This window comes from Cupressus sempervirens, chromosome 8, assembly GCF_028749045.1.
Source record: "Cupressus sempervirens isolate cs-2001-9-10 chromosome 8, ASM2874904v1, whole genome shotgun sequence".
Taxonomy (NCBI): domain Eukaryota; kingdom Viridiplantae; phylum Streptophyta; class Pinopsida; order Cupressales; family Cupressaceae; genus Cupressus; species Cupressus sempervirens.
The window spans coordinates 790,794,942-790,817,601 of record NC_143125.1 but is presented as its reverse complement, the minus strand read 5'-3'; the positions used below and the strand labels follow the sequence as shown (position 1 = coordinate 790,817,601).

The 22,660-nt window shown below is 31.3% G+C and overlaps 1 protein-coding gene across 2 annotated transcripts in view; it reads right to left on the bottom strand.

Annotated features, from left to right (window-relative positions):
* LOC149544773 (galactolipid galactosyltransferase SFR2, chloroplastic-like) overlaps positions 1 to 8,597 on the bottom strand; it is a 116,832-nt gene extending 108,235 nt beyond the window's left edge. Inside the window, exons 1-6 of one of the 2 annotated variants that reach the window (XM_089795350.1) lie at positions 8,536 to 8,597; positions 5,677 to 5,770; positions 4,515 to 5,112; positions 3,369 to 4,026; positions 3,124 to 3,262; positions 2,797 to 2,963 (exon numbers count right to left, since the gene is read on the bottom strand). In XM_089795350.1, the coding sequence (XP_089651476.1) occupies positions 2,797 to 2,963; positions 3,124 to 3,262; positions 3,369 to 4,026; positions 4,515 to 4,686 (1,136 nt within the window). In that variant the 5' untranslated portion in view covers positions 4,687 to 5,112; positions 5,677 to 5,770; positions 8,536 to 8,597. Of the gene's footprint in view, positions 1 to 2,796; positions 2,964 to 3,123; positions 3,263 to 3,368; positions 4,027 to 4,514; positions 5,113 to 5,676; positions 5,771 to 7,674; positions 7,696 to 8,535 lie in introns of those variants that run through there. The other variant, XM_089795351.1, reaches the window with a different exon arrangement.
* Positions 8,598 to 22,660: the final 14,063 nt, after the last annotated feature.

Below are 22,660 nucleotides of genomic sequence, written 5' to 3'. Positions count from 1 at the left end.
ATAACTTGGAAGAATCATCATTAAAGCAAGTTTATGACAAGTTTGGCTTTGTTTGTCCAGTGATAAATCATTTATATCAAAAATTTATATCAAAAATATAACTTCTGAAATGGGACTTCCTAGTTCCCATTTTGAGCATGAATGGGGTTTCAACCTTGCTTCCCTCCTACAAAATTAATCTTGCATACTTGAAATTGCTCAGATTATGCCAATCACACAAACCATCAAGTTTAGCCTTTTATATCAATTATAATACTATGCACTTTTTCATTTGCTGATGCCCTGATTCTGTTGTCATTCTCCAAAGTTGCTCAGATTATGCCAATCACACAAATCATCAAGTTTAGCCCTTTATATCAATTATAATACTATGCACTTTTTCATTTGCTGATGCCCTGATTTTGTTGTCATTCTCCAAAGTAGGAATACTTTAATTCCAATCTCCTATGCCATAAATTTGCCATAAATTCATTTACATTGAAATTATACATGCAACCTTCACCATTCAAGGCATCAAGTAATGAAACTTTATTTGGATGATCATGCTTCATATATTTACCAGTTTTATTCATTTCGTGTTACCATTGTCCACATATTGTTCCTTCTCCATAGCATCCCCTTTATTTGAATGATCATGCTTCATATATTTACCATTTTTATTCATTTCGTGTTACCATTGTCCACATATTGATCCTCCTCCAAAGCATCCCCTCCGCTTAATGCATTATTTAACAGCCTTTTCTTGCTGTCTCCATGCAATGAAGATTCTTCTATTTAAATTATTTCCATTACTTTCTCACCATTCTGCAAAGATTAATCAATCCTGTAACATTCATATCTCTAGAATGTTTTTCATCTGTTCCTAGTCACATTATGCTTTGCTGAGATACATAGCTATTCAACTTTATTTTCTTTGAAGCTGTAATGTAATATCCATATATTTGCTATTATAATTATAATGTCGCTTCATCATTTTTTCTCTTATCTGTCAAATAACTTTCTTTATTTCTAGATTAAGTTGTTTAATATTGTGCAACATAAGGATACCCATGCAAACAGGAAAACAAATAATGGCTCCACAGAAAACTCTAGGATACAAATTGACTAAAATGAATTTAAGTCCAGTGTGCTCATCTTATTTAATTTTTTTTTCTGTTCAGATAACATGAAATTCTTTTCGAATATTTTCTGCCAAGATTCCCTAATTTTTGACCCATTGGAGCCAAGAAAACCATTTGATATCCATTCATGCGGGAATATAATTAACACAAGTCTCCAAAAAAAATGGCAGTCACATATCACCCAACATTTACAAAGGGGGAGATACAGAAGACAAGTTAATATCGTTGGCCTTATAAACTTTGCATACAGTTCTCGCCATGCAAGCCTGGTATACCATTCTAGTGAAGTCAGCCACATGTCCCTTCAGATAACACACACAACAACTGTGTTTCTAAGCAAAGTCGGCTCACTCTTGGGAACTGACCAAGAGGCAAGTATCTCAAGATCGACTCTAATGTTCATGAAAACAAATATATTAAAAATTTAAAACTCTTTATCGAGTCCACATTTCAATCAATTGCCAAGTCTATCATTGGCTTTATCTTGTTGAGTTGTTCTCCAGTTTAAATTCATGACTGTAACTCACCGAGATAAAAAAAACATATAATGCTTAGCCCATTTTATTCATGCTGTATTTTTATACATTGAATCTTAGCAAAGCTTTTTCAAAGAGAGAGTAGTTATAGCCTTCATAATTGGATCTTAACCTTTTCACAATCATGACAGCATTGGCATCACTAGAAGATATATTTTTCATGATTGCTTGTATTTTTCATTGTCAATCAAAGGTACCTTGAATTTGAAAGCTTATGGGAAAATTGAGGAATGACAGTTATGGCTACATGGTACTTATGAAATAATAACCTACCGCATCAGTTTCTACAGAAGAGGCAGAGTACACAGATGTTAATTCACAGAGTCGGATAGTATAGTTGAGAAGATTGTTAAAGGATGCGCAGGAGATACACAATTGAACTACCTTACTGTATTGTGGTAACCAAAGTACTATACACATGATGAGGAATCCAGCATTTCATAGCAGGAATTAACATATTGAGATTGTGAAAGAATATCAATAAACCATCACTTTCTACAGCAGATACAGAGTACAAATCTGCTACATTTACAGCTTGTCGGATGAGAACATTGTTAGAGGATGTAGCGTAGATGCAGAATCGACCTACCTTTCTGTATTGTGATAATCCAGTGCTTCATAGCAGCACTAAGCATGTTGAGATTCAACATCACTACATTAAAAAACTGCTTCAGCAAGGACTAGATGAGATTGTATACATACAACAGATCAGATGGAAAATATATGAAGCCCTCAGTTCATTAAAGTTTTCCAAAACTTTGAGATTTGCTTCAAGTTGTCTGTTTTACTAGTAGTCATTATGGGGGATAAGAAAAGAATAATGCCCATTATGCAGAATGAATGTATTTTAAAGTTAATCAGGCCATTGCATGTTTTGTTAAGTTTCATTGATTAGCATATTGCATGTATTGGTAAGTTTAGTTAGTTAGCAGTCGCATGTAGGTTTTCATTCAGTTTAGTTTTGTGTAATTATCTACATAATAGTCAAACTTCCATCTCATGTAATATAGAAGTTGGGGCTTTCCATATTTGTGTTGTATCTGATCAGCAGAACATTATTCTTTTTTATTTGCATTGCTTCCTTATTCCTTTGACTACAAGAAATATTAAAAATGAAGACACCAATAATATAGATCTACCTTGTATACTTAATGAAGTAATCAATGGTTTTGTCTTTTTTCCAGCCCCCATAAGCAGAAGCCCATGTAGGGAGAGAACTTTGGAAAAGAGTCAGCATCACACGCAATCCATGAGTATGTACTCTTTCCATGAACCATCTGTATTGATCCAATGCTTCTTGATTAATCTGCAAAGGCATGATGATGGGGCTTACTACAAGCTGAGTACAAATCTAAATCTTAATGTGGGGACAAATACAAAAAATGAAAAAAAAGGCTGTTATTCATATACTTTTCAAAATGCATCCAAGAAAATGAGATTATCTTAACAGGCCCATAGAAACTCACAGCCTCCTCAACACCATCAAGGGGCTCTTTTGGCATTATGATGTTCCAATCAATATCCATACGGATAATAGTTGCATTTGTCTCTTTAGCCATATGCAGCTCTTCATCAGGATTGTACGAGAAGCCAGGATTTTCCTCTCTGCATGAATGATTAATTTTAATTAAGACTACTAGAGAATTTGAATTTATTGCCCCAAAAATGAAAAAAAATAAAAACGGCAGAGAAATTAGCATAGAAAACTTACAGACAATGAACATTTGTTTGAGTGACTGCTTCGTTATGCTCCTTTTTAAGGTTTTCAAGTCCCTTAACTAAGCCTTCAAGAGTTGGATCCAATAACTTCTTACTATTTCCTGCAGCACTAGCATGAAGCTCAACATGTTGATCACTCATTTTATGTAGTTCGTTTCCATCATCTAAATCTATATTTTCTACCTTTGATTCACTATGGCCTGGAAGGGAAGGAAACTCAAAAATCTGTTCATGTAGTTTTTTCTCTTTATCTGCCATCTGCTCTCTAGGTAAAAGTTCCCACTCGTCTAAAGAGAATTCATGACAATCCCTACGCTGACTGCAACCTTCCTCCTCAGAGTTTTCTGATGCCTCATCTATATGTACAGTTGACACGTTTCTTGAATGTTCACATAAATGTTTATCTTTGTTCTCTGTATCTTCACTCAACTTCTGCTCACCAGTGATTCTGGCCTTCAAAACAGTTTCAGATTCAAAGGCATACAATTGGCTAGCGTCTTGTGACCCTCTTTCTTTACCTTCTTTAAGATTGCTGTCCTCAACCTTCGTAGAAGTAACATCTTCACTTTTAACTGGAAATATGCGCCATGAGCCCATCTCCAAAAGTGACGAATTTGTTGCAATGGCAAAAAAGAAGCCATCATCATCCACTGCCATACCCACAAAGTTGAAATTGGGAACAACTTCTTCGGCTTGAAATGGAATATTCAGCATTAATATGTTTGACTAGCTGAAATTGATACTCATTTTTGCCTATGATAGCTCAGATCATATAAAATACTGTTCTCAAACTAACCAATAGGCAGCATACATCATCAGTGGCACTCTCAATGTTTTCACATCCATCTACCATCTCATGTTCAAGCAACAGACGGATTCTATTGAAGAAAAAACATTGGTAGTGGCACCAGTCATTACCACTCCCAATGGTTTAGCATCCATGTCATCCACCCATCTCTTGCTCAAGCATAAGGTGGATCATAATGATGCATAAACATTAAGAGCAGTCTCTATTGGTAAATTTGTGAACTGCGCTTTTATCAATCTGAACTAGTAGCAATGTTTTACCACCATTTTGTCAGAAGTGAAGAATCATAACATTAAGGTGAGTTTTAAAAGAAGAAAGAAAATTGATTACCATCTCTGTCAATCGGAAAGCTTGCTAGCAGCTCCTGTGACTCGTCAATTGGATTCTCGAAAGGAGCCAATCTTTTTCTGTGAAATCGAATAAGGGCAAAGGTGTTGGCTGCAACAGCAATTATGCCTGCTACGCCAAATAGCTTGGATGCATTCAGCAACAAGACTGCCATCTCTAGTTATGTGTTTGACTTGAAGATCAAGTTTGGGAATAAAAGGAGTCCCACAAACGAGTAGGGAAATAATTGACAGTGCAGATATACTGCTCTGGGCAGATGAACTTTCAGATGCACTATTGATCTAGGTTTATAGTCTAGGTCATTGAAGAATTAACACAAAAAAATGCTACCAGAAATCTGGATAATCTAATGCCAATATTCAGCAACTGATTCAGAGCCTAAATTTGGTCCAAGGTCTTTTTGAAAAAATTATAGCAGAGAATGCAATTGAATTATCGGGCATGTCAGCAAATTGGATAAAAGTTTTAAATCATACTTCATGCAAATCTTTCAAGATATAATTTTGGGAGGCTTCACTCTATTTCACTTCGTAGAATGTTATCCGTTTGGCACCCCTAAGAATCTTTGCCAAAAATTCTCCTGTAAAAACCATTGAGAGAAATTATTTTTTCATAAATGCAAAACACTTTACAAATGAATAAATAAATGAAATTTTCATAATTCTAGACAAACCAGAATTCCTAAAATAGGTCTGACATTGATTTATTAAAAAATATCCTGCACGAATAGAACTTCCCTCCAAATATAATTATTTTATTTAGTTTAGTTAATTTGATTTTTAGATGACCTTTGACCTAGTTCCACAACCAAGTGGCATGTCTTATTGCATTGAAAACTGAGGCCACGTTATGAATGCCCTGACGATTGTGTTCCCGAATTTGAACCTTTGGCACTCCATAATAGAAGCACCAATGCTTATACTACTTAAACTCATCCCATTTAATAAAAACAATAGGATAAGTATTAATGCAGAACTCCCCTCGACTAAAAAATGAAGTTTCAAAATACGTGAAATACAACTTCAATTTCAATTGAAATCTACTTGTTTTGAAAAAAAATTCCAAGAAAAGCTTCAATAGAGTCCACGCTTGGACAATTTCGATCCTCTTTTTAAAAATTCCAAATTTTATGTTTCTGGCATACCTCTATATTCCCTTAACGTTTATACAAAACCGCTGAATATTTAGCAGGACATTCAGCTTTGTATTTGCAACTTCCAAGATCAAATTTACATTCCCTGCAAAAATGATTCTTTAATTAAATGAAAAATCACAAAACTTTCACGAGTTATTCAATTCAAGGGAAATTTCAAAATGAAAAGTTCACAGCTATAAATAAATTACTATCGAAATTGATCCAGCCTATAGTCAATTTATACTACATTGTCCTCATCCAGATTATCAGATCAATCACGATTTTCAAATTTAATTGAAGCTCCTCTACACTGTCTACAGAAGCCTTTTCCTATCAACTATGGAATGTGGAAGCCTTAAACTCTCATCTTGTAACGTTTCCATCCGAATTTAAGTATTTCTTTTAAATCTTAGATTCTGCAAATGCCAGTACCTTTTTTAGGCTTTAGCTAGATGCCTGAAAATTCTAGAATCAAGATTTTCCAGACATTAACACATGTACTTTTCCTTAACTTCCTGTAGATTTTCACTGCAATTCCAGTTTTCTTTACGAGAACATTACGTACAACTATTCGTAGCTAAAAAAATTGTTCAATGTGCACAAATTTACAGATGCTGCTTTAAACTTGATCAATATTTGTTCTAATTTGCGCGTTCTAATTTAAGAGATATATTTTGCAAAAATAAGCGGCGTGCAGAATGGTGCCGCTCCTTGCTACAAAAGCTCATCCACTAAAACATATATTATAATCACTTATCAATCTATTAATAGGATATAAGCTTAAACTAACCATCCTCAGGATTTCAAAGCCCTAATTACGAACCTTTATATGACAATTCCTTGAATTTAATAAAGGTAAAAGTTAAAAGTATGGAAAAACTGTCGATTTTTCTACAATTTTCTCTACTAAATAAAAATTTCATGAACATGTTTGAAATAAAAAAACGTTCTTTGCACAATTTGGAGCATTTGAAAGTCGTAGAGCTCATATTATGAAGTTTAATTATGAAGCTCTTCAATAATATGTTGAAATTTAAAGCCTTTAATCTCGTAAATTTAATAACATATAAGCTTAAATATTAGGTACTCCATAATTTGAGGAAAGTAAAATCCTGAAAAGGTTTCAGAAAAAAAATTAAGTGACCCCTTATCTACTGAGAAAAGTTGACTTTTTAAAAAATGGAAGATAGAAAAATATTAGGTGACACTTGGTAGACTACTGTTAAAGTTTTAAAATGGTCTTCTGTATGAAGTTGAATGATTCACTAAAAGGACTGGAAATCTTTACCGAGTTCAAAACCCTTACTGCTATACTTAATTATTTTTGTTTTAAACAAAAGAGGTCAATTAGTCATACAACTTTACTTAGTACTGAAAACTAATCAATTTTAAATGCAATCATATAATACACCTATTCTATAATGTTGATTTTCTGGAATAGATTGTGTAGAGATTTTTAGCTATAGTGAAGCTCTTCCACAATTCCGTGGATTGAAACATCGTTAAACTTCCTCCGACAACTTCCCGTTTTTAATTTGACAAAAGCTTAAAATATGAGTGTTCTTAAAAATTTCGTGATTTTAAATTAAATTCGAGAGTTCTTGTAAAGAGAGGGCTTTCAGGCTTATATTCTAATGTTCACGTGCAATTTTCTAGGAAAAACGCGAAAACTGGAAAAAAAAGGCCATTTATTTTTTAACATGAACAAAGTTTAGAATCTCGACGTATTTTGGTCATTTAAAATTTGTTAATCATTACTACCGATCTTTCAACAATTAATTCGCATTCCCTTGAAAATACTTATTTAAAGACAAAGCAAATCTTTATCCAATTCTACAGTTCGATCATCACTCATTAGCAAATTTGCGGTAGAATTAAAAAGTTAATTGAAAATTTTAATTAATTTATAAACCAAAAAAGCTCAAATGGATTACTTCTTTCACGATTCAGATAACGTTAAACAGTATAGAACATAAATATAGAAATTCTTCGACGACTGTGACGTACTTAAATACATTAAACCTCCAATAAGGAATTGCAAAAAATAAGTTCTTCCATACTCCCAGTGGATTTGAAAATTTAAAAGCTGAAGTCGAGAAAAGTGCTTCCAGAATTTCATGAATTTAAAACGGTAAAGCTTTTAACAATTTATGTATTTTAAAAATGGCGAATGCGTAAACAATAAAATCCATCAAAAATGTTTAGAATTAAAAAATCATAAAAGAGTATTTACAAAAGTATTTACCAAAGTACTTGGCACATTCATGAATATCGAAAAATGGAATCAGCGTAAGGATCAAAATTATTCGACAAATTAAAGAATACTAAAACAGTACTAAGCGTAAACAACAAAACCCTTCTACGAATTGATGAATTCATCTAGGTCGGTTGAATTATGAAGGTCTTCGACAAATTCGGAAGCTAAACGCAGGGAATCCGAGAAAACAATACAAAAAAATCCTCATGATCGCCCGAACGAACAATATGTAAGCAAAACAGTCATTAAAACCAGCTAAACAAAATACAAATATGTGAAATAACATCAAAACCAGCTAAATCACGTAGCTGGGAGCTAAATACAAAATAAAAATGATGTTAAAAAAACCAAAAAATAGTAACAATATTGTAATCGCCTAAACAATAATAATGGAAACAGAATTCACGAAATCAAATGTATGAGAAAAAGTAAACTAGAGCGAAAATTCTCAAAATCAGCTTAATTTCATATCCACACAGAACTTACACGTCAATCATGTTACAGGAAATTTTAGTGTGAAATTTATCCATACTGTTCAACTTCTATCGTTCTCAAATTTAACAATTCGACCATTAATAAGCAACCATAAAAAATTAAAGTATAATCCGTACCTTCCTGCAATTTGACGTCTCTGGCAGCGAAGTTTGTTAATAATGCAGGCGTCGAATGCAATAATTTATCTTTAGATGACCCAGCTAAAAAGAGTTTCCGGGGCTACCGGCTGAGGCGGTGGACGTGGCCCCTCGTAAGCCACTTTTCAGCGACCAAAGAATTGCTAACCGGATATAGCCGGTCGCTCATTTGGACAATACTTGGTTATTTCAGAAAGCGACATGTAAGAGGTCTCGATGTGACACGTAGCAGATCGTAGATTCGGCTAAATTATAATTTTCGAAAGCGTTTTAAATCCCATTGTCTTTTCTAAACAATTTAATATATAAATAAATATTTTATTTATTAAATTAGTTCTGCGTTTTATATTGAATGCCTTTGTGATGGTCACCGGATATTCTTGTATAAGGAAAACGTGTTGGAGTGAAGGACAAATGAATTAATTAGATAATCTGATCATTCGTAGGGATTTGTCTTCATATTGGAGCGACACGAGTGGGGGTTTTGATTGTGGGAGAAGGAATGAGGTTGGAGGACCTTAGCTCTAGAAACAAATAAAACTTAATAATGATGCAATGTGATTGTTGGGCCTTTGGAATCTTTCAAATGCTGGTTTATGTGGCGTTTGATTATAGAAGTGTCATTTTGACTTCTATGACATGGACCCTTTAAGCATCCCAACAGGAAATTTTATTGCGGGGATCACTTGAGGTTGGGTTGGTTGTTGGGTTGGGTTGGGGTTGGTTTTTCTAGAGGTAGTGGAGGGAGGAGGGGGAGAGGTAGGGGGTTAATTGTATTATTAGTTTGTGTTTATATATAGGTAGGGAACTAATGTTTTCACTAGTGGTCACAATTAAATTTTACAAATAAAATATATCAATTTTTAAAGTTGAATAAATAATTTATTTATTAATTAATTCTGAATCAAAAATTCCTATTTTCTAGTTGGCTAATGGCAATTTTGCCAAGGATAAAAATGATTTTCTTTAAAAAAAAATATATGGACAAATGTTTCTAGAAACTTCTCCCAGATTTTTTAGAAGAAACTTTCATAATTGTTGTCTAGCTTTATCTGTGCACTTGAAACACACATCAATTTTGTTTTCTCCCGTTCTGTTACATTTTGTCATGTTCTAGGCACTTGCAATGTCAATTTCATTTTGCGTCATTGGCAGCTTCTAAGGCATGCACCCGGAAGGGAAAACCCTTTGCATTTCATAGTCAGACATAAACGACATCTTCCACATTTACTTGAGTTTCATATACTAATAAGCTTGAAGCTACACTCCTTCCTACAAGTGGCAAAAGATAGAATATATTTATGTGGAGAAGATTATGCAACAAAGTTATGCTTTCTATGACGTCAGCAAAACCCTAGATCTCTGTTACGCTTATACTTTTCTTTTCCTAGATTAAAACTCTAACAAACCTTTTGAAAAGCATTTCAATTTGTGAATCATGAATTTTCCCTCTAAACATACATCTATCACCGATTCTTGTATCAAATGTTTTTTATTCTAATGTAGCAAGCAAAGAAATCTTGGCGCAAACTATTTCCTTGGCAAATTCAAGATCTTGCAAATCGAAGCCCCCATTTTCAGTTCCTGTCGATGCTACTAGAAGTTACTAGAGTTTAGATTGAAATTTCGATTTGGAAAGCCCATTACAATTTCTTTATTAATTATTAAACTAATTTGTTGACACGCATGACTAAATCAGTTAGATAAAATAATACCATCCCGTGGATAAGACATGAAAAGTATAAACTACCAAACCCTCATTTCGGGCATTCATTATTGTGAGACACTAGATTCATTCTGAATTTTCCCTACTTTGTTTAGGGATAATTTCTAAACAATTTTTAAGCACCCGGATTCATTGGCTTTTAAAAGTTTGAATAGTTTTATGATTTTGAAAAGGTCTTTTAGTGGATATTTAGATTTTTTCTAGTTTCTATATTAAAATCTTTTATGTTTTTGTTATTCATATTTTTATAAAAAAAAATTAAATTTAGACATTTTTGTATTTTTAACTCTTTAAAAATATGTAATTGTGAATAGCTATGTTTTAAATATTTCAAGTTTGATTTAATATAAGATTTTTTTAAAAAAATTAATGATTAAAAGATTATGAGAAAATAAAACAAAATACAACTATTTTCAATGGTTAATATAAATGATTAAGTGATGTTATTAGTAATAATACATTTAAATTAAAATAATAAAGTAAGTTAGGTGGAAAATAAATGAAAAATAAAAACACTTATTCTTTCTCTAATATGGTACATTTTAGACGCTAATGGATAAAGATAATATTTTATATAAATTAGGTAAGTCTTTATTAGACGCAACTTCTAGTCCATAAAAAAAATCCTTACCAAAATTTTAATGTAATAGTGAAAAAAACTTAGCTTGAACATTAATGAAATTGCAATATCTATTACTTACTAAACCTTAACCCGAATTGAATCATAACTTGAACCCTAAATCTAATCCTTACCATAAGCTTGGATAATGAAGAAAGTCAAATAATTATATGTGACTATAATATTTTTTAATTTTATATTTCTATCGGGATCTCTAAACAATTTCAATTTTTTTATAATTCATTAGTATCTTATATTGACTAATTCTAATATTTAGCAATATTAAATATAATTTTTTTTTTAAAATAGATAGATAAAATCTCACTTGTTCTTTTGAGATATTGTATGCAGGTCAAGGTCTTGGATTGCACTTGCATCAGATGGCTTTCTAATATCGTGGTCTCAATTGGAGTTTTGGATGAATATCAGTGATGGTAATTTTTATGACAGTTTTTGGTTGGGCTCTTAGTTTTGTCTCTAGCACCAAACAATGAATTGTATTCATATGAGTTTTGGGCTCTTTATAATCACTATATTCTTGATTTGGGAATCTCTAGGACAAGATTCGTTAGTGTTGATAGATACTCTCTCTTGATGTAGTATTTCTTTTTTTGCATCTTTTTTGTATTAGGCAATGACCAGAGTTTTTCTTTTCTAGTTCTTTTCTCCAAGAGCTATTTTGAACTAGTTATTATTAATATAAATATAACGTTTTGCCAAAAAATAAATTAATAATAATAAAGTCAAATCTTTTTAACACGAGTAGACAAAACTTCATAAATCTTTTAGAAAAAACATAAAATTAAAAAAAATACAAATCTAAATCTTATAAGATTTTTATAATAAAGATTGCTTACATGATTTCAATGCACATTCTAACATTATTATATGTAAAGTATGTACATGTTAAGACATATATGGTCAATTGTTTTTCCACAAATGTTGATGTAGGAAATAGCTTGTGAAATTTTGAAAGTATTTAATAATTACTAGATGTGATTACTAGTTGTTTACAAGTAGAATGTACATCTTTCTAAGATCAAGAATTGAATAATATTTTTATAATAAAGATTGCATACATGATTTTATTATGTACACTCTAACATTATTATATGTAAAGTTTGTACATATTAAGACATATATGGTCATTTTTTTCCACAAATGTTGAAGTAGGAAATAGCTTGTGAATTTTTGAAAGTATTTAATAATGACTAGATGTGATTACTAGTTGTGAACAAGTAGAATGTACATTTTCCTAAGATCAAGAATTGAATAAATATAAATATATGATATTAATTAATTTTTATTATTAAAAATTCATGACATTTGAAATTGAAATTTACTTCCATTGTTCTAAGAATATTCTATAAATGGATGGCTATGTTTTAGTCGAATATCTATTTTTATTATATTCTTAATAGAGTGTTACACTCCCATCACAAAAAAACTCAAATTAAATATTACATATCATTTATTTTAATTCTATAAATTTCATGAAATGTTGACTAATCAATTTTGGTGATTACTTTTTCATATTTACTAAATAAAATTTTGCTATTCATCTTAACATTTTTTCAATATAATTTACCCATTGATCACATCTAAAACTATGCATCATGTTTAACAAAAGGTAGGCACTAAAGCTCTATTGGAGCTCTTGTTATGTATGCAATAAGGGTTAGGGATAGCTTTTTAGAAGTCTCTTTATTAAGTCGATAGGCTATTTGTGGGAACCTTGTTCTTGGAAATTGAATTTTTGATGAAAAAGTTGTCAGTTGGCCTGAAAAGTGGTTTAAAAAGTTGTTAGTTTGGTTGAAAATTTGTAAATCCTTTTCGTTAATTATTTACCAGTTAGTTTTTATCTCACTCCACTTTTAACATATTTATTAGTTATCTCCACTTTTAACTATTATTTTTCTTTTTCTATTTATTTAAAAATATAATTACTTGTGATCTCCATGAGATCTCTATTTATTTAATTTTTTATTATTAAAATTGATTTACATTTAATTTTTTAATTTATTGTTTATATTAGTTTAATTTTTTCTTCAAATATTACTCTTTAGTTTCTATAATTTATTTAGTCAGTAGAATATTTGTTAGAGACATTGCTATTTTTTAAATATATTTTTTGTACATTGCTATTTTTTAAATATATTTTTTGTATTTCTCTTTTTAATATTTCATAATATATTTTTTTATGGGTTTTTTTTTTAAATAATTATTTTTTTCATATTTGATAAATTTTTTATTTATTTTTTGATCGGTAAGAAGACGAAGCCAAGATTAATTATTAGGTGTTGTGATTAATTATTATTATTATTATGTATTAAGCGTGAGCACAATTAGATTCGAACCCAAGACTTCTTTGATAAGAGGCTCACAATTTACCATTTTTTTGTAGGCTCTTGCCTCATATTTGATAAATTGAATTTAAATAAATAATATTTATTAATCTATTTAAAAGATTTTAGTAAATATTATGATATTTAAATTGAAAAAATATTAATAATCTAATTTGTCCACATAAGATTATATTTTAAATCTCTACTTTTAACTATTATTTTTCTTTTCCTATTTATTTAAAAAATAATTACTTGTGATCTCCACGTTAGCTCATGTTGTGATCTCTATTTATTTAAATTTTGACTTTTAAATTTTGACTTTTAAAATTAATTTAAGTTCTAGTTTTTTTAATTATTTTTAATTTTCTTTATTAGTTTAGTTTTTTCTTTAAATGTTATTTTTAAGTTTCTATAATCTATTTAGTCCATAGAATATTTGTTAGAGATATTAAATTTTTGTATTTCCTTTATTAATCTTTCATAATAGATTTTTTGATGGGTTTTTTTTTTAATGATTATTTTTTTCATATTCAATAAATTGAATTTAAATAAATAATATTTATTAATTTATTCAAAATATTTTAGCAAATATTATGTTATTTAAATTTAAAATTATTAATAATCTAATTTGTTCACATAAGATTGTATTTTTACACTAGTGCATTTAACCCTAAATTTTGACCAACTATTTTAAATGGCTTGGTTGGTCGTCATTATAAAGGAAACTTTTGTTTTTTTTTACTACATGCTTGTGTTGGTCACAATTGCGACCAATTCTTTGTATTTTGTATTGGTCTCAATTGTGACAAACACGGCAGCATAAAGACAAAAAAAAAAAGCCACGTGGAACAGTTGACATTTCACTCGAGCGGCAAGTTAGTGTGAGGGCATTTTCCTTTAGCACCATACCAGTCATCATTCGCAGAGAATTTGAAGCTTTCCAACATTCTTCATCAATTAGAGTGTTTAATTGGAGCATTTCAACCCCTTGTGAGCATCTACTGCAACCCTAAACTTGAATTGTCGACCGTCATATGAGCATACATGAACTTGTCAGTCGTCATTCGAGCATACATGAGCATACACAAATAGGTGAGTTGATACGTTGTTGTTTAAAGAATTATTATTGGGGGAAGGCGTAGTTTGAGGAAGCCCTAGTTATGAGGGCATAAATACAAGGGTTTGTACATAAGTTGAGTTGAAAACAACAGACATTGATGGAGTAACATCAGTTAAGAGGTAACTGCCTTCAATACATTGGATTTTATTTATTCTTACAATAATGTTTAGAAGGTGTGAAAGTTGAATTATAACTTGTGTTTTAGGGACAAAATATTAGCACTAATGTTTGTAGTTCAACAATTTTGGGTCATAATTTAAGTGCATGCACATGATTGATAGTGTTTATCTAACCGATTTGAAGTGTATAGTTTTGGTTGCCCTTTTCTCATACACCTAATCATAAAATGATAAGGGTCTGGTAACAAGATCATAGGACTAGCCATTAACTTCTGGGCTTGTTTTTATGTAGTGATACACTTGGCTAACTTTCAGTATTTTACTTTTAGGTAAATGAACGACTGACACTTAGTGTTTTGCCTTGTGCACTAATGTCTCCAAATATTATAAGGGATTTTATGGTGTTAAGAATTTATCTCTGCTTTCATTTTATAGTTTGTGACTTTTTGCCTGCGATGTACTAGGGATGTACATTCAGCTTCCAGTTACAGTATTATGATGAACTTAATTATAAAATTAGCTTCTTTTATCACCAGTGTCTGTGTTGTAGATCCTTGTCCCATTGGTTCTATGCCCGTTTATAGATTTTTTCGGTTCACTTTCCATTATTTTTCTTTTTTTGTCTTGCTATAATTTGTAACTAGTGCATATATGCAACAACCCATTCTGCAAACTATTTTAGTTTATCTTGCTAGTACATAGCTAGTAAAGTAAGGTTTGATAACTAAGTTCAAATATTCATGTTACTTTGGGTTTCAATTTAAATGTTTCAAAAATTTCCAAGAATTAATGAAAGTTTCTAAAGCCAATTTCTTTATGGTCATTTAAACTCATTCTATTTTATGTTAATATTAGGATTAAATGGAATTTATAGAAGCAGAAAGTACCATCTGACTTTGTGTTTCTTTGTTTGTTTTGAAGTATAACTTGCATTTCTTGGAAGTGTTCCACAACATAGATCCCCTTCAACAAATTATCTAGGATAGGCAATTGGTAACTTCTTTTCTTTCTATGGAAGATTGTAATTGACAAAATTTAAGACCTTTATAAATACTATAATGAAGCTTTTAATGATATGATTTCTCATTGGATAAGTGGATTATTGAAACAAAAAGACCAAAATACTGTGTGTTTTCAATTGGGTGGCTTTGAAGATTAAATGTTATTTTAAAAATAATAACCTTATTTCTTGACAAGAGTATGTATATAACCATTAAAAATATTTGGAACTATATCTTGGATTAGAACTAAAATTAACATTCACATCTTCTTCTATTTCAAAATTTCAAACTATAATATATGACTTTGATATCCTTCACAATTAATGAATACCATAAATTTGTCTTCAACTCAATCTGGACTATTACTATACTTTCGTTCTACTTCTTTTTACATCAACTTATCGTGGAAATTATTATCAAATATTGATGGTATTCTTTTTATAGAAATTGGATAAGTGGCACTAGTGGAAGTTAAATAATCAACAACTCTTTTCTTTTCAAAATAGAGTTCAAGCTTCATTGCATCAAAGTCTACTTAAATAATAGGATCTAAGAAACTGAAGATAGTACCTATGCCTTTCGAAGTCAAGTTGCACTATAAAATTTGACATATAATACCAAATTGAGCATATTGATATTTTGACTAGTCACTATAATTATTTGTATCACAATGTGTCACAGAGCTAGTAAGCATTCTATTTCTTTTAGAAAGTGAAATTCTCTTACCATATGCAACAAGACATCACCTTTGAATTGATTTCTCTAATGAATGGTCTTTAGAACCTTCTTGTTAAATTCAACCAAATCTAAGTTAAGTTTTTTGGGTATTCTACTATCTTCATTACTTTTGAAGAACAAATATTAGTTTTGTTCAAGGTTAAGTGAGCTTTATTTGTCTCCAAGTTTGTAAAATTATGATCCATGCAAAGTATGTGAAAAATACTTTGTTTGTGTTGGATGCTTCCCCATAATGTTTGGACTTTTAGGTTCTCTAAGCTATATCAAAGTGGTTGTTTGATGTTAGAAGTGATTTTAGATCTCATATATTACTTAAAACTCACTTGGTAAAGTCATTTCTAACTTTTGGTATACTCTTCAGGATTATTTATGAGTGTCTGGTATTCTCACTTGTTCAAGTATTGCAATTGTTGCAAAATTATTTCAATAGTCCAGACCTTGTGAATAACCCTTGCATGCTAGTCTTTCTTTGTTCTTGATTGCATCCCCAATGTTTTTTAATGTGTTCCTAGAAACCCAATTTGTGATAATCACATTCTTGTTTGTTGGTTCAGGAACTAATGTCCATCTATCATTCTTCTAAGTATAGTCAAGTTCTTCCTCCATATCCTTAATCCATTGGTTGCTCTTTGATACTTTATAAAATTTTCTAGGCTCAAATTAAAAAATCAAACAAGTACTCTCCTTGATTTCCCTTCTAGTTTGTATTGCATTTTTATCTCCAATGATCTGATTCATCACATGATTTAGCTACACATACTATGGAATTTCCCATTTAAATTAGGAGTTTCCTACATCTTCAATTGAATATAAACTATCTCTCAAACATAATCAAGTTCTTGGTTACTAGATTCATCAGGCTTATCTGATTTCTCTGGTTATTCATCAACCTTCACACTTGCATTGTCTATCATCATGTTAGTTCTTTTATTGAGACATTTTTATACCTTATTCTTAGCGGATTATCCTAAGAAAATGCCTTCATCACTCTTAAGATCAAATTTCCATGTGAATTCAACTCCCTTGATATAACATCTTCTACTAAAAAAATTGGAATGCTTAACACTAGGAGTATGTCCATACCATAATTCATATGGATTCTTGTAATATTCCTTTCAATTATAAATTAAATTTTCCAATTCCTTAGCCTAAGAATTTTTTCAACCACTTTGCACATAAGGGATATATATTACAAATCTAAATTTTGATATCTACTAACATATTACATTTAGGACCCTGCACACATTTTGGCTTTAGTCCTTGGGAACCAAAAGAGGGAAGTAAAGAATGCATATATGAATTTTATCAAAATAATTCAAAAAAATTCCACTTCCTCTTTCATTTAAAGTGATTTAATGCTTTCCTCCATTTCCCCCTCCATATGGCTAGTGGGGGTAGGCCTATGACTGAATTTTAGAATTTTTCCATTTTTGAGCAGGCACTACTAATGCCAAGTCGTTTATCAAAAATTTGACATAGCTTAAATGGAAGTCCATATTAATATTGTCTATGAAGTATGATTGCCATGGAATTCTCTAGAGTGTGGAATATTTCACCAATGGTTAAGTATATCTATTAAATTAATAGGATTTATATTGGCTTTTGTATATATTCTATATTAAATCTCAAGCTTATATTTATTTGTACATAATCAATGGTGCAAAACTAACAACCCTGCAACAGCATAAAAGCCTAAATAACTTGACATTTTCCCACATCACTTGACAAGGTAATAGCATTTATGGACACCCTTTTTGAAGTACTAAAACATATTCCAACCCTACCATACACTCCTCTGGTCCAAGTCTGACTATTCCAACATAGTGACCTTCAAAATGACTTAAAAACCATGAGCTTACAAAGCAACTACACTCTATTTGTATCCTTATCACTCCAAATCATCAATAGAGTCATGAAATGACAAAAAATGAATAACTCTATAATAAATTAGCCTCAAAGACTCTGTAACCCCAAAACCTCCAATTTGAGGCTTCAAACCCTTGTTCCTTGGGGTTTCTTCAATGTCTTGTTTCTACACACTTCCTGGCCTAAAAAATTGTTGATTCACCATCAATGGAGTAACATAAGATGATCCAAACACTTAGACACCCCTCTCATTCAAGCCAGATGCTCACTATTATACTGTACCTGTCAATTCACTAGTTTCTCATCACTATTCTGTGAAGAACAATCAACATTTAAACTCCTGTCTACATATAAAAGTTAGAAGACTATTATACATGTTAGATTGGCACATCACATGAAGTTAGGGCCCTTTAGATTACATGGGATGGTCGCATCTTAAAGGAAACTAGGACTATTGTAGAGATACACCAAAAATGAAGAGTATGAGTTATACAAAACGTCTAAACTCTCAGCATAGAGTATATCAAATACATTTAGGGTAAGAAAAGAATGAAAATAAACTTCTAATACATCTTCCTCTTTCCCAAAATGGACAATCACATCAATTTGCAGAGATCTAGTGCTAGTTTTGCAGAAAAAAGATATGCTCTGTTATTGTCTTTTATCAGTCTGTGCATTTCCCAGGCTTCTCTACCCACACAATACATTTCTCTTGCTCAAATAGAACTACCTATAACTATATCAACCAACTTTTGATGTTGAGTTGATTGGTTAAGGCTAAAAACTAGTAAACTACCCTTTCCCTCCAAATTTCTAAATAGATGTTGTTTGTTTTGAATATTTGAATTTCAAATGTCAAAAATGGCTTTATTTGAATAATCAACCCTTATCTAAATGTTCCTTAAGGTCCTAGACCTATCCCATGCTCAACCTAAACTTCTTGTAAACATGACTTAGGTTTGGACAATATTAGTCCAATACAAACGAACTCTTGGTCCTTTAAGGACATTACAAATGACTTTTAGTCCTTTGAGGACATTACAAAATAAACACATTTGATTACATTGTTTGGTCATGAAAACCATTATAACTTTTAATTCCTATCCATTTGAATTTCTTGGATATCTCCTTGTCATACTCACTCCCCTGATCTTCATGGTGTGTTTGTGTGTCTTCATAGAATGACCTTGGTGCCCTTGCACCAATAATTCACACAAACCTCAATCCTTAAGCCTACACATGTAGTGATTTCTTTTATTCAAAAGCTTGCTTTGTGTAAAGCCCAATTTATAGAAGAATTGTCTTTGCACTATTTAGTACGTATAATTTGAAGTTGATATGAGATTTATACTTTATAAGTTTATTGTCTTTCTTATATTAGTGCCTATAATAAATTCTTCTTAAGTATTTTATTGTCATCATAGATGCATTTTTCACATGAAGTCAACTACCTTATATCGTAATAAATTGAACTCCATTTTAATAGGAATTTGATAATTCAAATGACCTCCATCAACTTATTTGAAGTGTATACATTTGCACTATCTTCGTAAGGTTTAAAATAGAAAAAGATAGAAATGGGAGCTCAAAGACCTCCAAAGCCTTCAGCAGCTATGAGGTAAGTATTGAAAGCTTCACCAAAAGATTGAAGCACATATCGAATTTGAATGCTTTTACTATCATATTTGAGAATCTACAAAGTAGAGTTCACATAAAGCAACAAAATTAAAGCTTAAGAAATTAACAATCTCATATATATCTGGAAGTTACAATCTTTATAAATAATGTAAAGAAATAAAGTAATTCGATTAACTCTCTTCTCTTGCTAAACAGACTGGTTGCTTCTCTTTTTACAAAAATAATTTGACAACTATGAATTAGGGCCAAAAAAAATTATGGAATGTTGTTAGAAGTTTATAGTTGTCAACTTGTCGTAATGGTAAGTAGGTACTAATTAACCTTTGATGACTTGGAAAGTCATGATCACTCCTAAAGGGTCAAGTTTGGTTTCAATAACATATCTAACTGTTTATGTTGAAAAAAATTACCAAATCTGAAAAATGCTAGTTATTTTGTTGCTTTTTGGGATCATATTGATAATATAACATATGTTTTGACTTTATGGCACTCATTTTTGTGTTAATGCTCTATAGATAAAGGTGAAGCATCTTGCAAGCAAAAATCTTGCCATCACAAAGAAGCTTCCAACAAAAGATTCTAGCATGAGGATTCTTCTTCTAAGGAGGTTAGTCATTTTGTTGTGGATAATTATCTATAGAACAGAATCATGTTTCAGTGGAATCACAAGCTTATGGAATTTTGATGTTCAATAAGGAACAAATGGTTAATTGAAATGCCTTATTTAAAATTGAAAATCAAACAAAAAAAATTGGTGCTCTCTAAATGATGAAGACATTGATTGTACTTTTCTAGCATAACATTAATAGATATTTGTTTTTTATCTTTAAATATTGCTATACTATCATGGCATTTTTCATTTTATAATTTGTTTTTATACTTTTCGAAAGAGAGATAAGAAATTTGTGTTTAATATTATTCAAAGTACATTACAGGAAACACATAAAAAACCAAGCGCTTTGGGAAAGAATAACTCAGTCGTAGTGAAGAATGGGTCAGTTGCAACTTCAAAAAATGGTAAAGAAAAATCAAGTGAGGACGAGTCTTTTGATGAGGTACTCCATGGTTAAACCAAGTCTTCAATACATAATAAAGCAACTAAATTTTATAAATGGTTTTTTCGATAGTTGATTTGTTTAAATATTGCCTATCAAAAATTACTTAGTACATCTCATCTTTTTTTTGCATAAGAGCTTGCAGTTTTGAAGAATCTAATAGTGAAGAATCTGAAGAAGATATTGTACCAAAGGTATATTTGGTGGTTTTTTAAAGTGAAAATATGACTAGAAATTTTGTATATTGTCATATTTCATATGCAGAAAGGTCAACTTGTAAATAGAGGTGAAGCCATATGGATTTAAGTTTCTTCTTCATTATTTATAATGCTCTCGATTCCTCCTTTGTAGCTATAAAAATACTTGTTTATTTCACCTTTCTAGATACCCTTTACCAGGTTCTTGAAGATTCCAAAATATCTTGGATTGACCCCACTCTAGCATGTAGGCAAGTTTCTCAACCAGACCATCCTTTGTTCTCGGACCATCCTTTGCATCTGCCTATAAAGAAATGGGCAACCCTAAGCTAAACTATTTAGATTGTTGAGGGCATAGAATTGTAGGGCTTGAACTCGCTTCCGATTCACCTTGGAGGTTTATTAGTTTGGCAAGACAATGAAATATGTCCCAACTCCTACTTGGTTCACAGACCTAACTCCTTTCCTTTTTCTCGAAGTTTTGGCTTTACTAATATGGCAAAGAAAGGGGTGTTTTTTTTCACCTTGAGGGACTTCAAAAACTCCTTCTCTCCAACCATCATCACACTAGATGCATGTTGGATCTCCTTTCGATCTTCTTCCAGTGATCTAATGATGTATTCCATCCCATTTTTGGAGATGATGTAAACATTGCTCCTTCCATCATGCTTAGAATTGACATCAAATTGCCAGGGCCTACCTAACAATAGGTGACAAGCATCCATTTTTGCAACATCACAAACAATCTTGTCTTTGTACTCCCCTATTTGAAATTGAACATGAACTTGGTCATTTACTATGACCTGCTGCTCCCTGTTTAGCCATGAAACCTTTTAAGGGTTAGAATGAGGCAACTTCTTCAATCCAAGCTTCTCTATCATTTCTACTAAGGCTATATTATCAGTTGAACCAAAATCTACAATAACTTTGTAGACCTTACCTCTTACCTTGTAGAGAGTTCTAAATAATGTCTTTCTTTGGGGAGGTTCTTACTCTGTGACAATCTTCAGTAGGGTTCTATTGAACATTAGAGACTCTCCTCTCTCTGGATCAGCATTTCCTCTTGCCCCTTGGTCACTTTGTGTATCCTCCTCTTGAGCCAAATGGACTCTCATATTCCCTTCTTGGCTATTGCTGCCAATTTTCTGAGGAAGTGCTTGTATGTAGCAAGTGCAATATTTAGAGGTAGAGTTATGGAAGGTCAACTAAGTATTTTTTTCTTTTCATTTTTTATATTTCTTTGTCTCTTTATCAATCTATCTCTCTATCTATACCTCTTTCTATCTGTATCACTTTAATATTCATTTCTATATGTATCATTATCTTACTACTCCATTTTTAGGTTGCAAACAAATCATCCTTCTTCCACCAATGAGTCATTCCATTCAAGAAAGACCATATCTGACGATATCAACACACAATAAAATAGGGAGACAATTTCTAGACTGTGGTCTAACTTAAAAAGAAAAGGTGATGGAAAATGTCATTATCCTTGCAAAAATTGTAAGGGCTTAAAGACTCGAAGATATCTAATCAAAACAGTTGAGGAACATTGTAGGCAACATGGTCACATTCAAGGGGGAAATCACATATCGTCCATTGGTATGTATTTTAATAATTTATAAATTACATAAGACATGATTTGATGATGACACCATGGTCATGGCTAATATAAGGTCA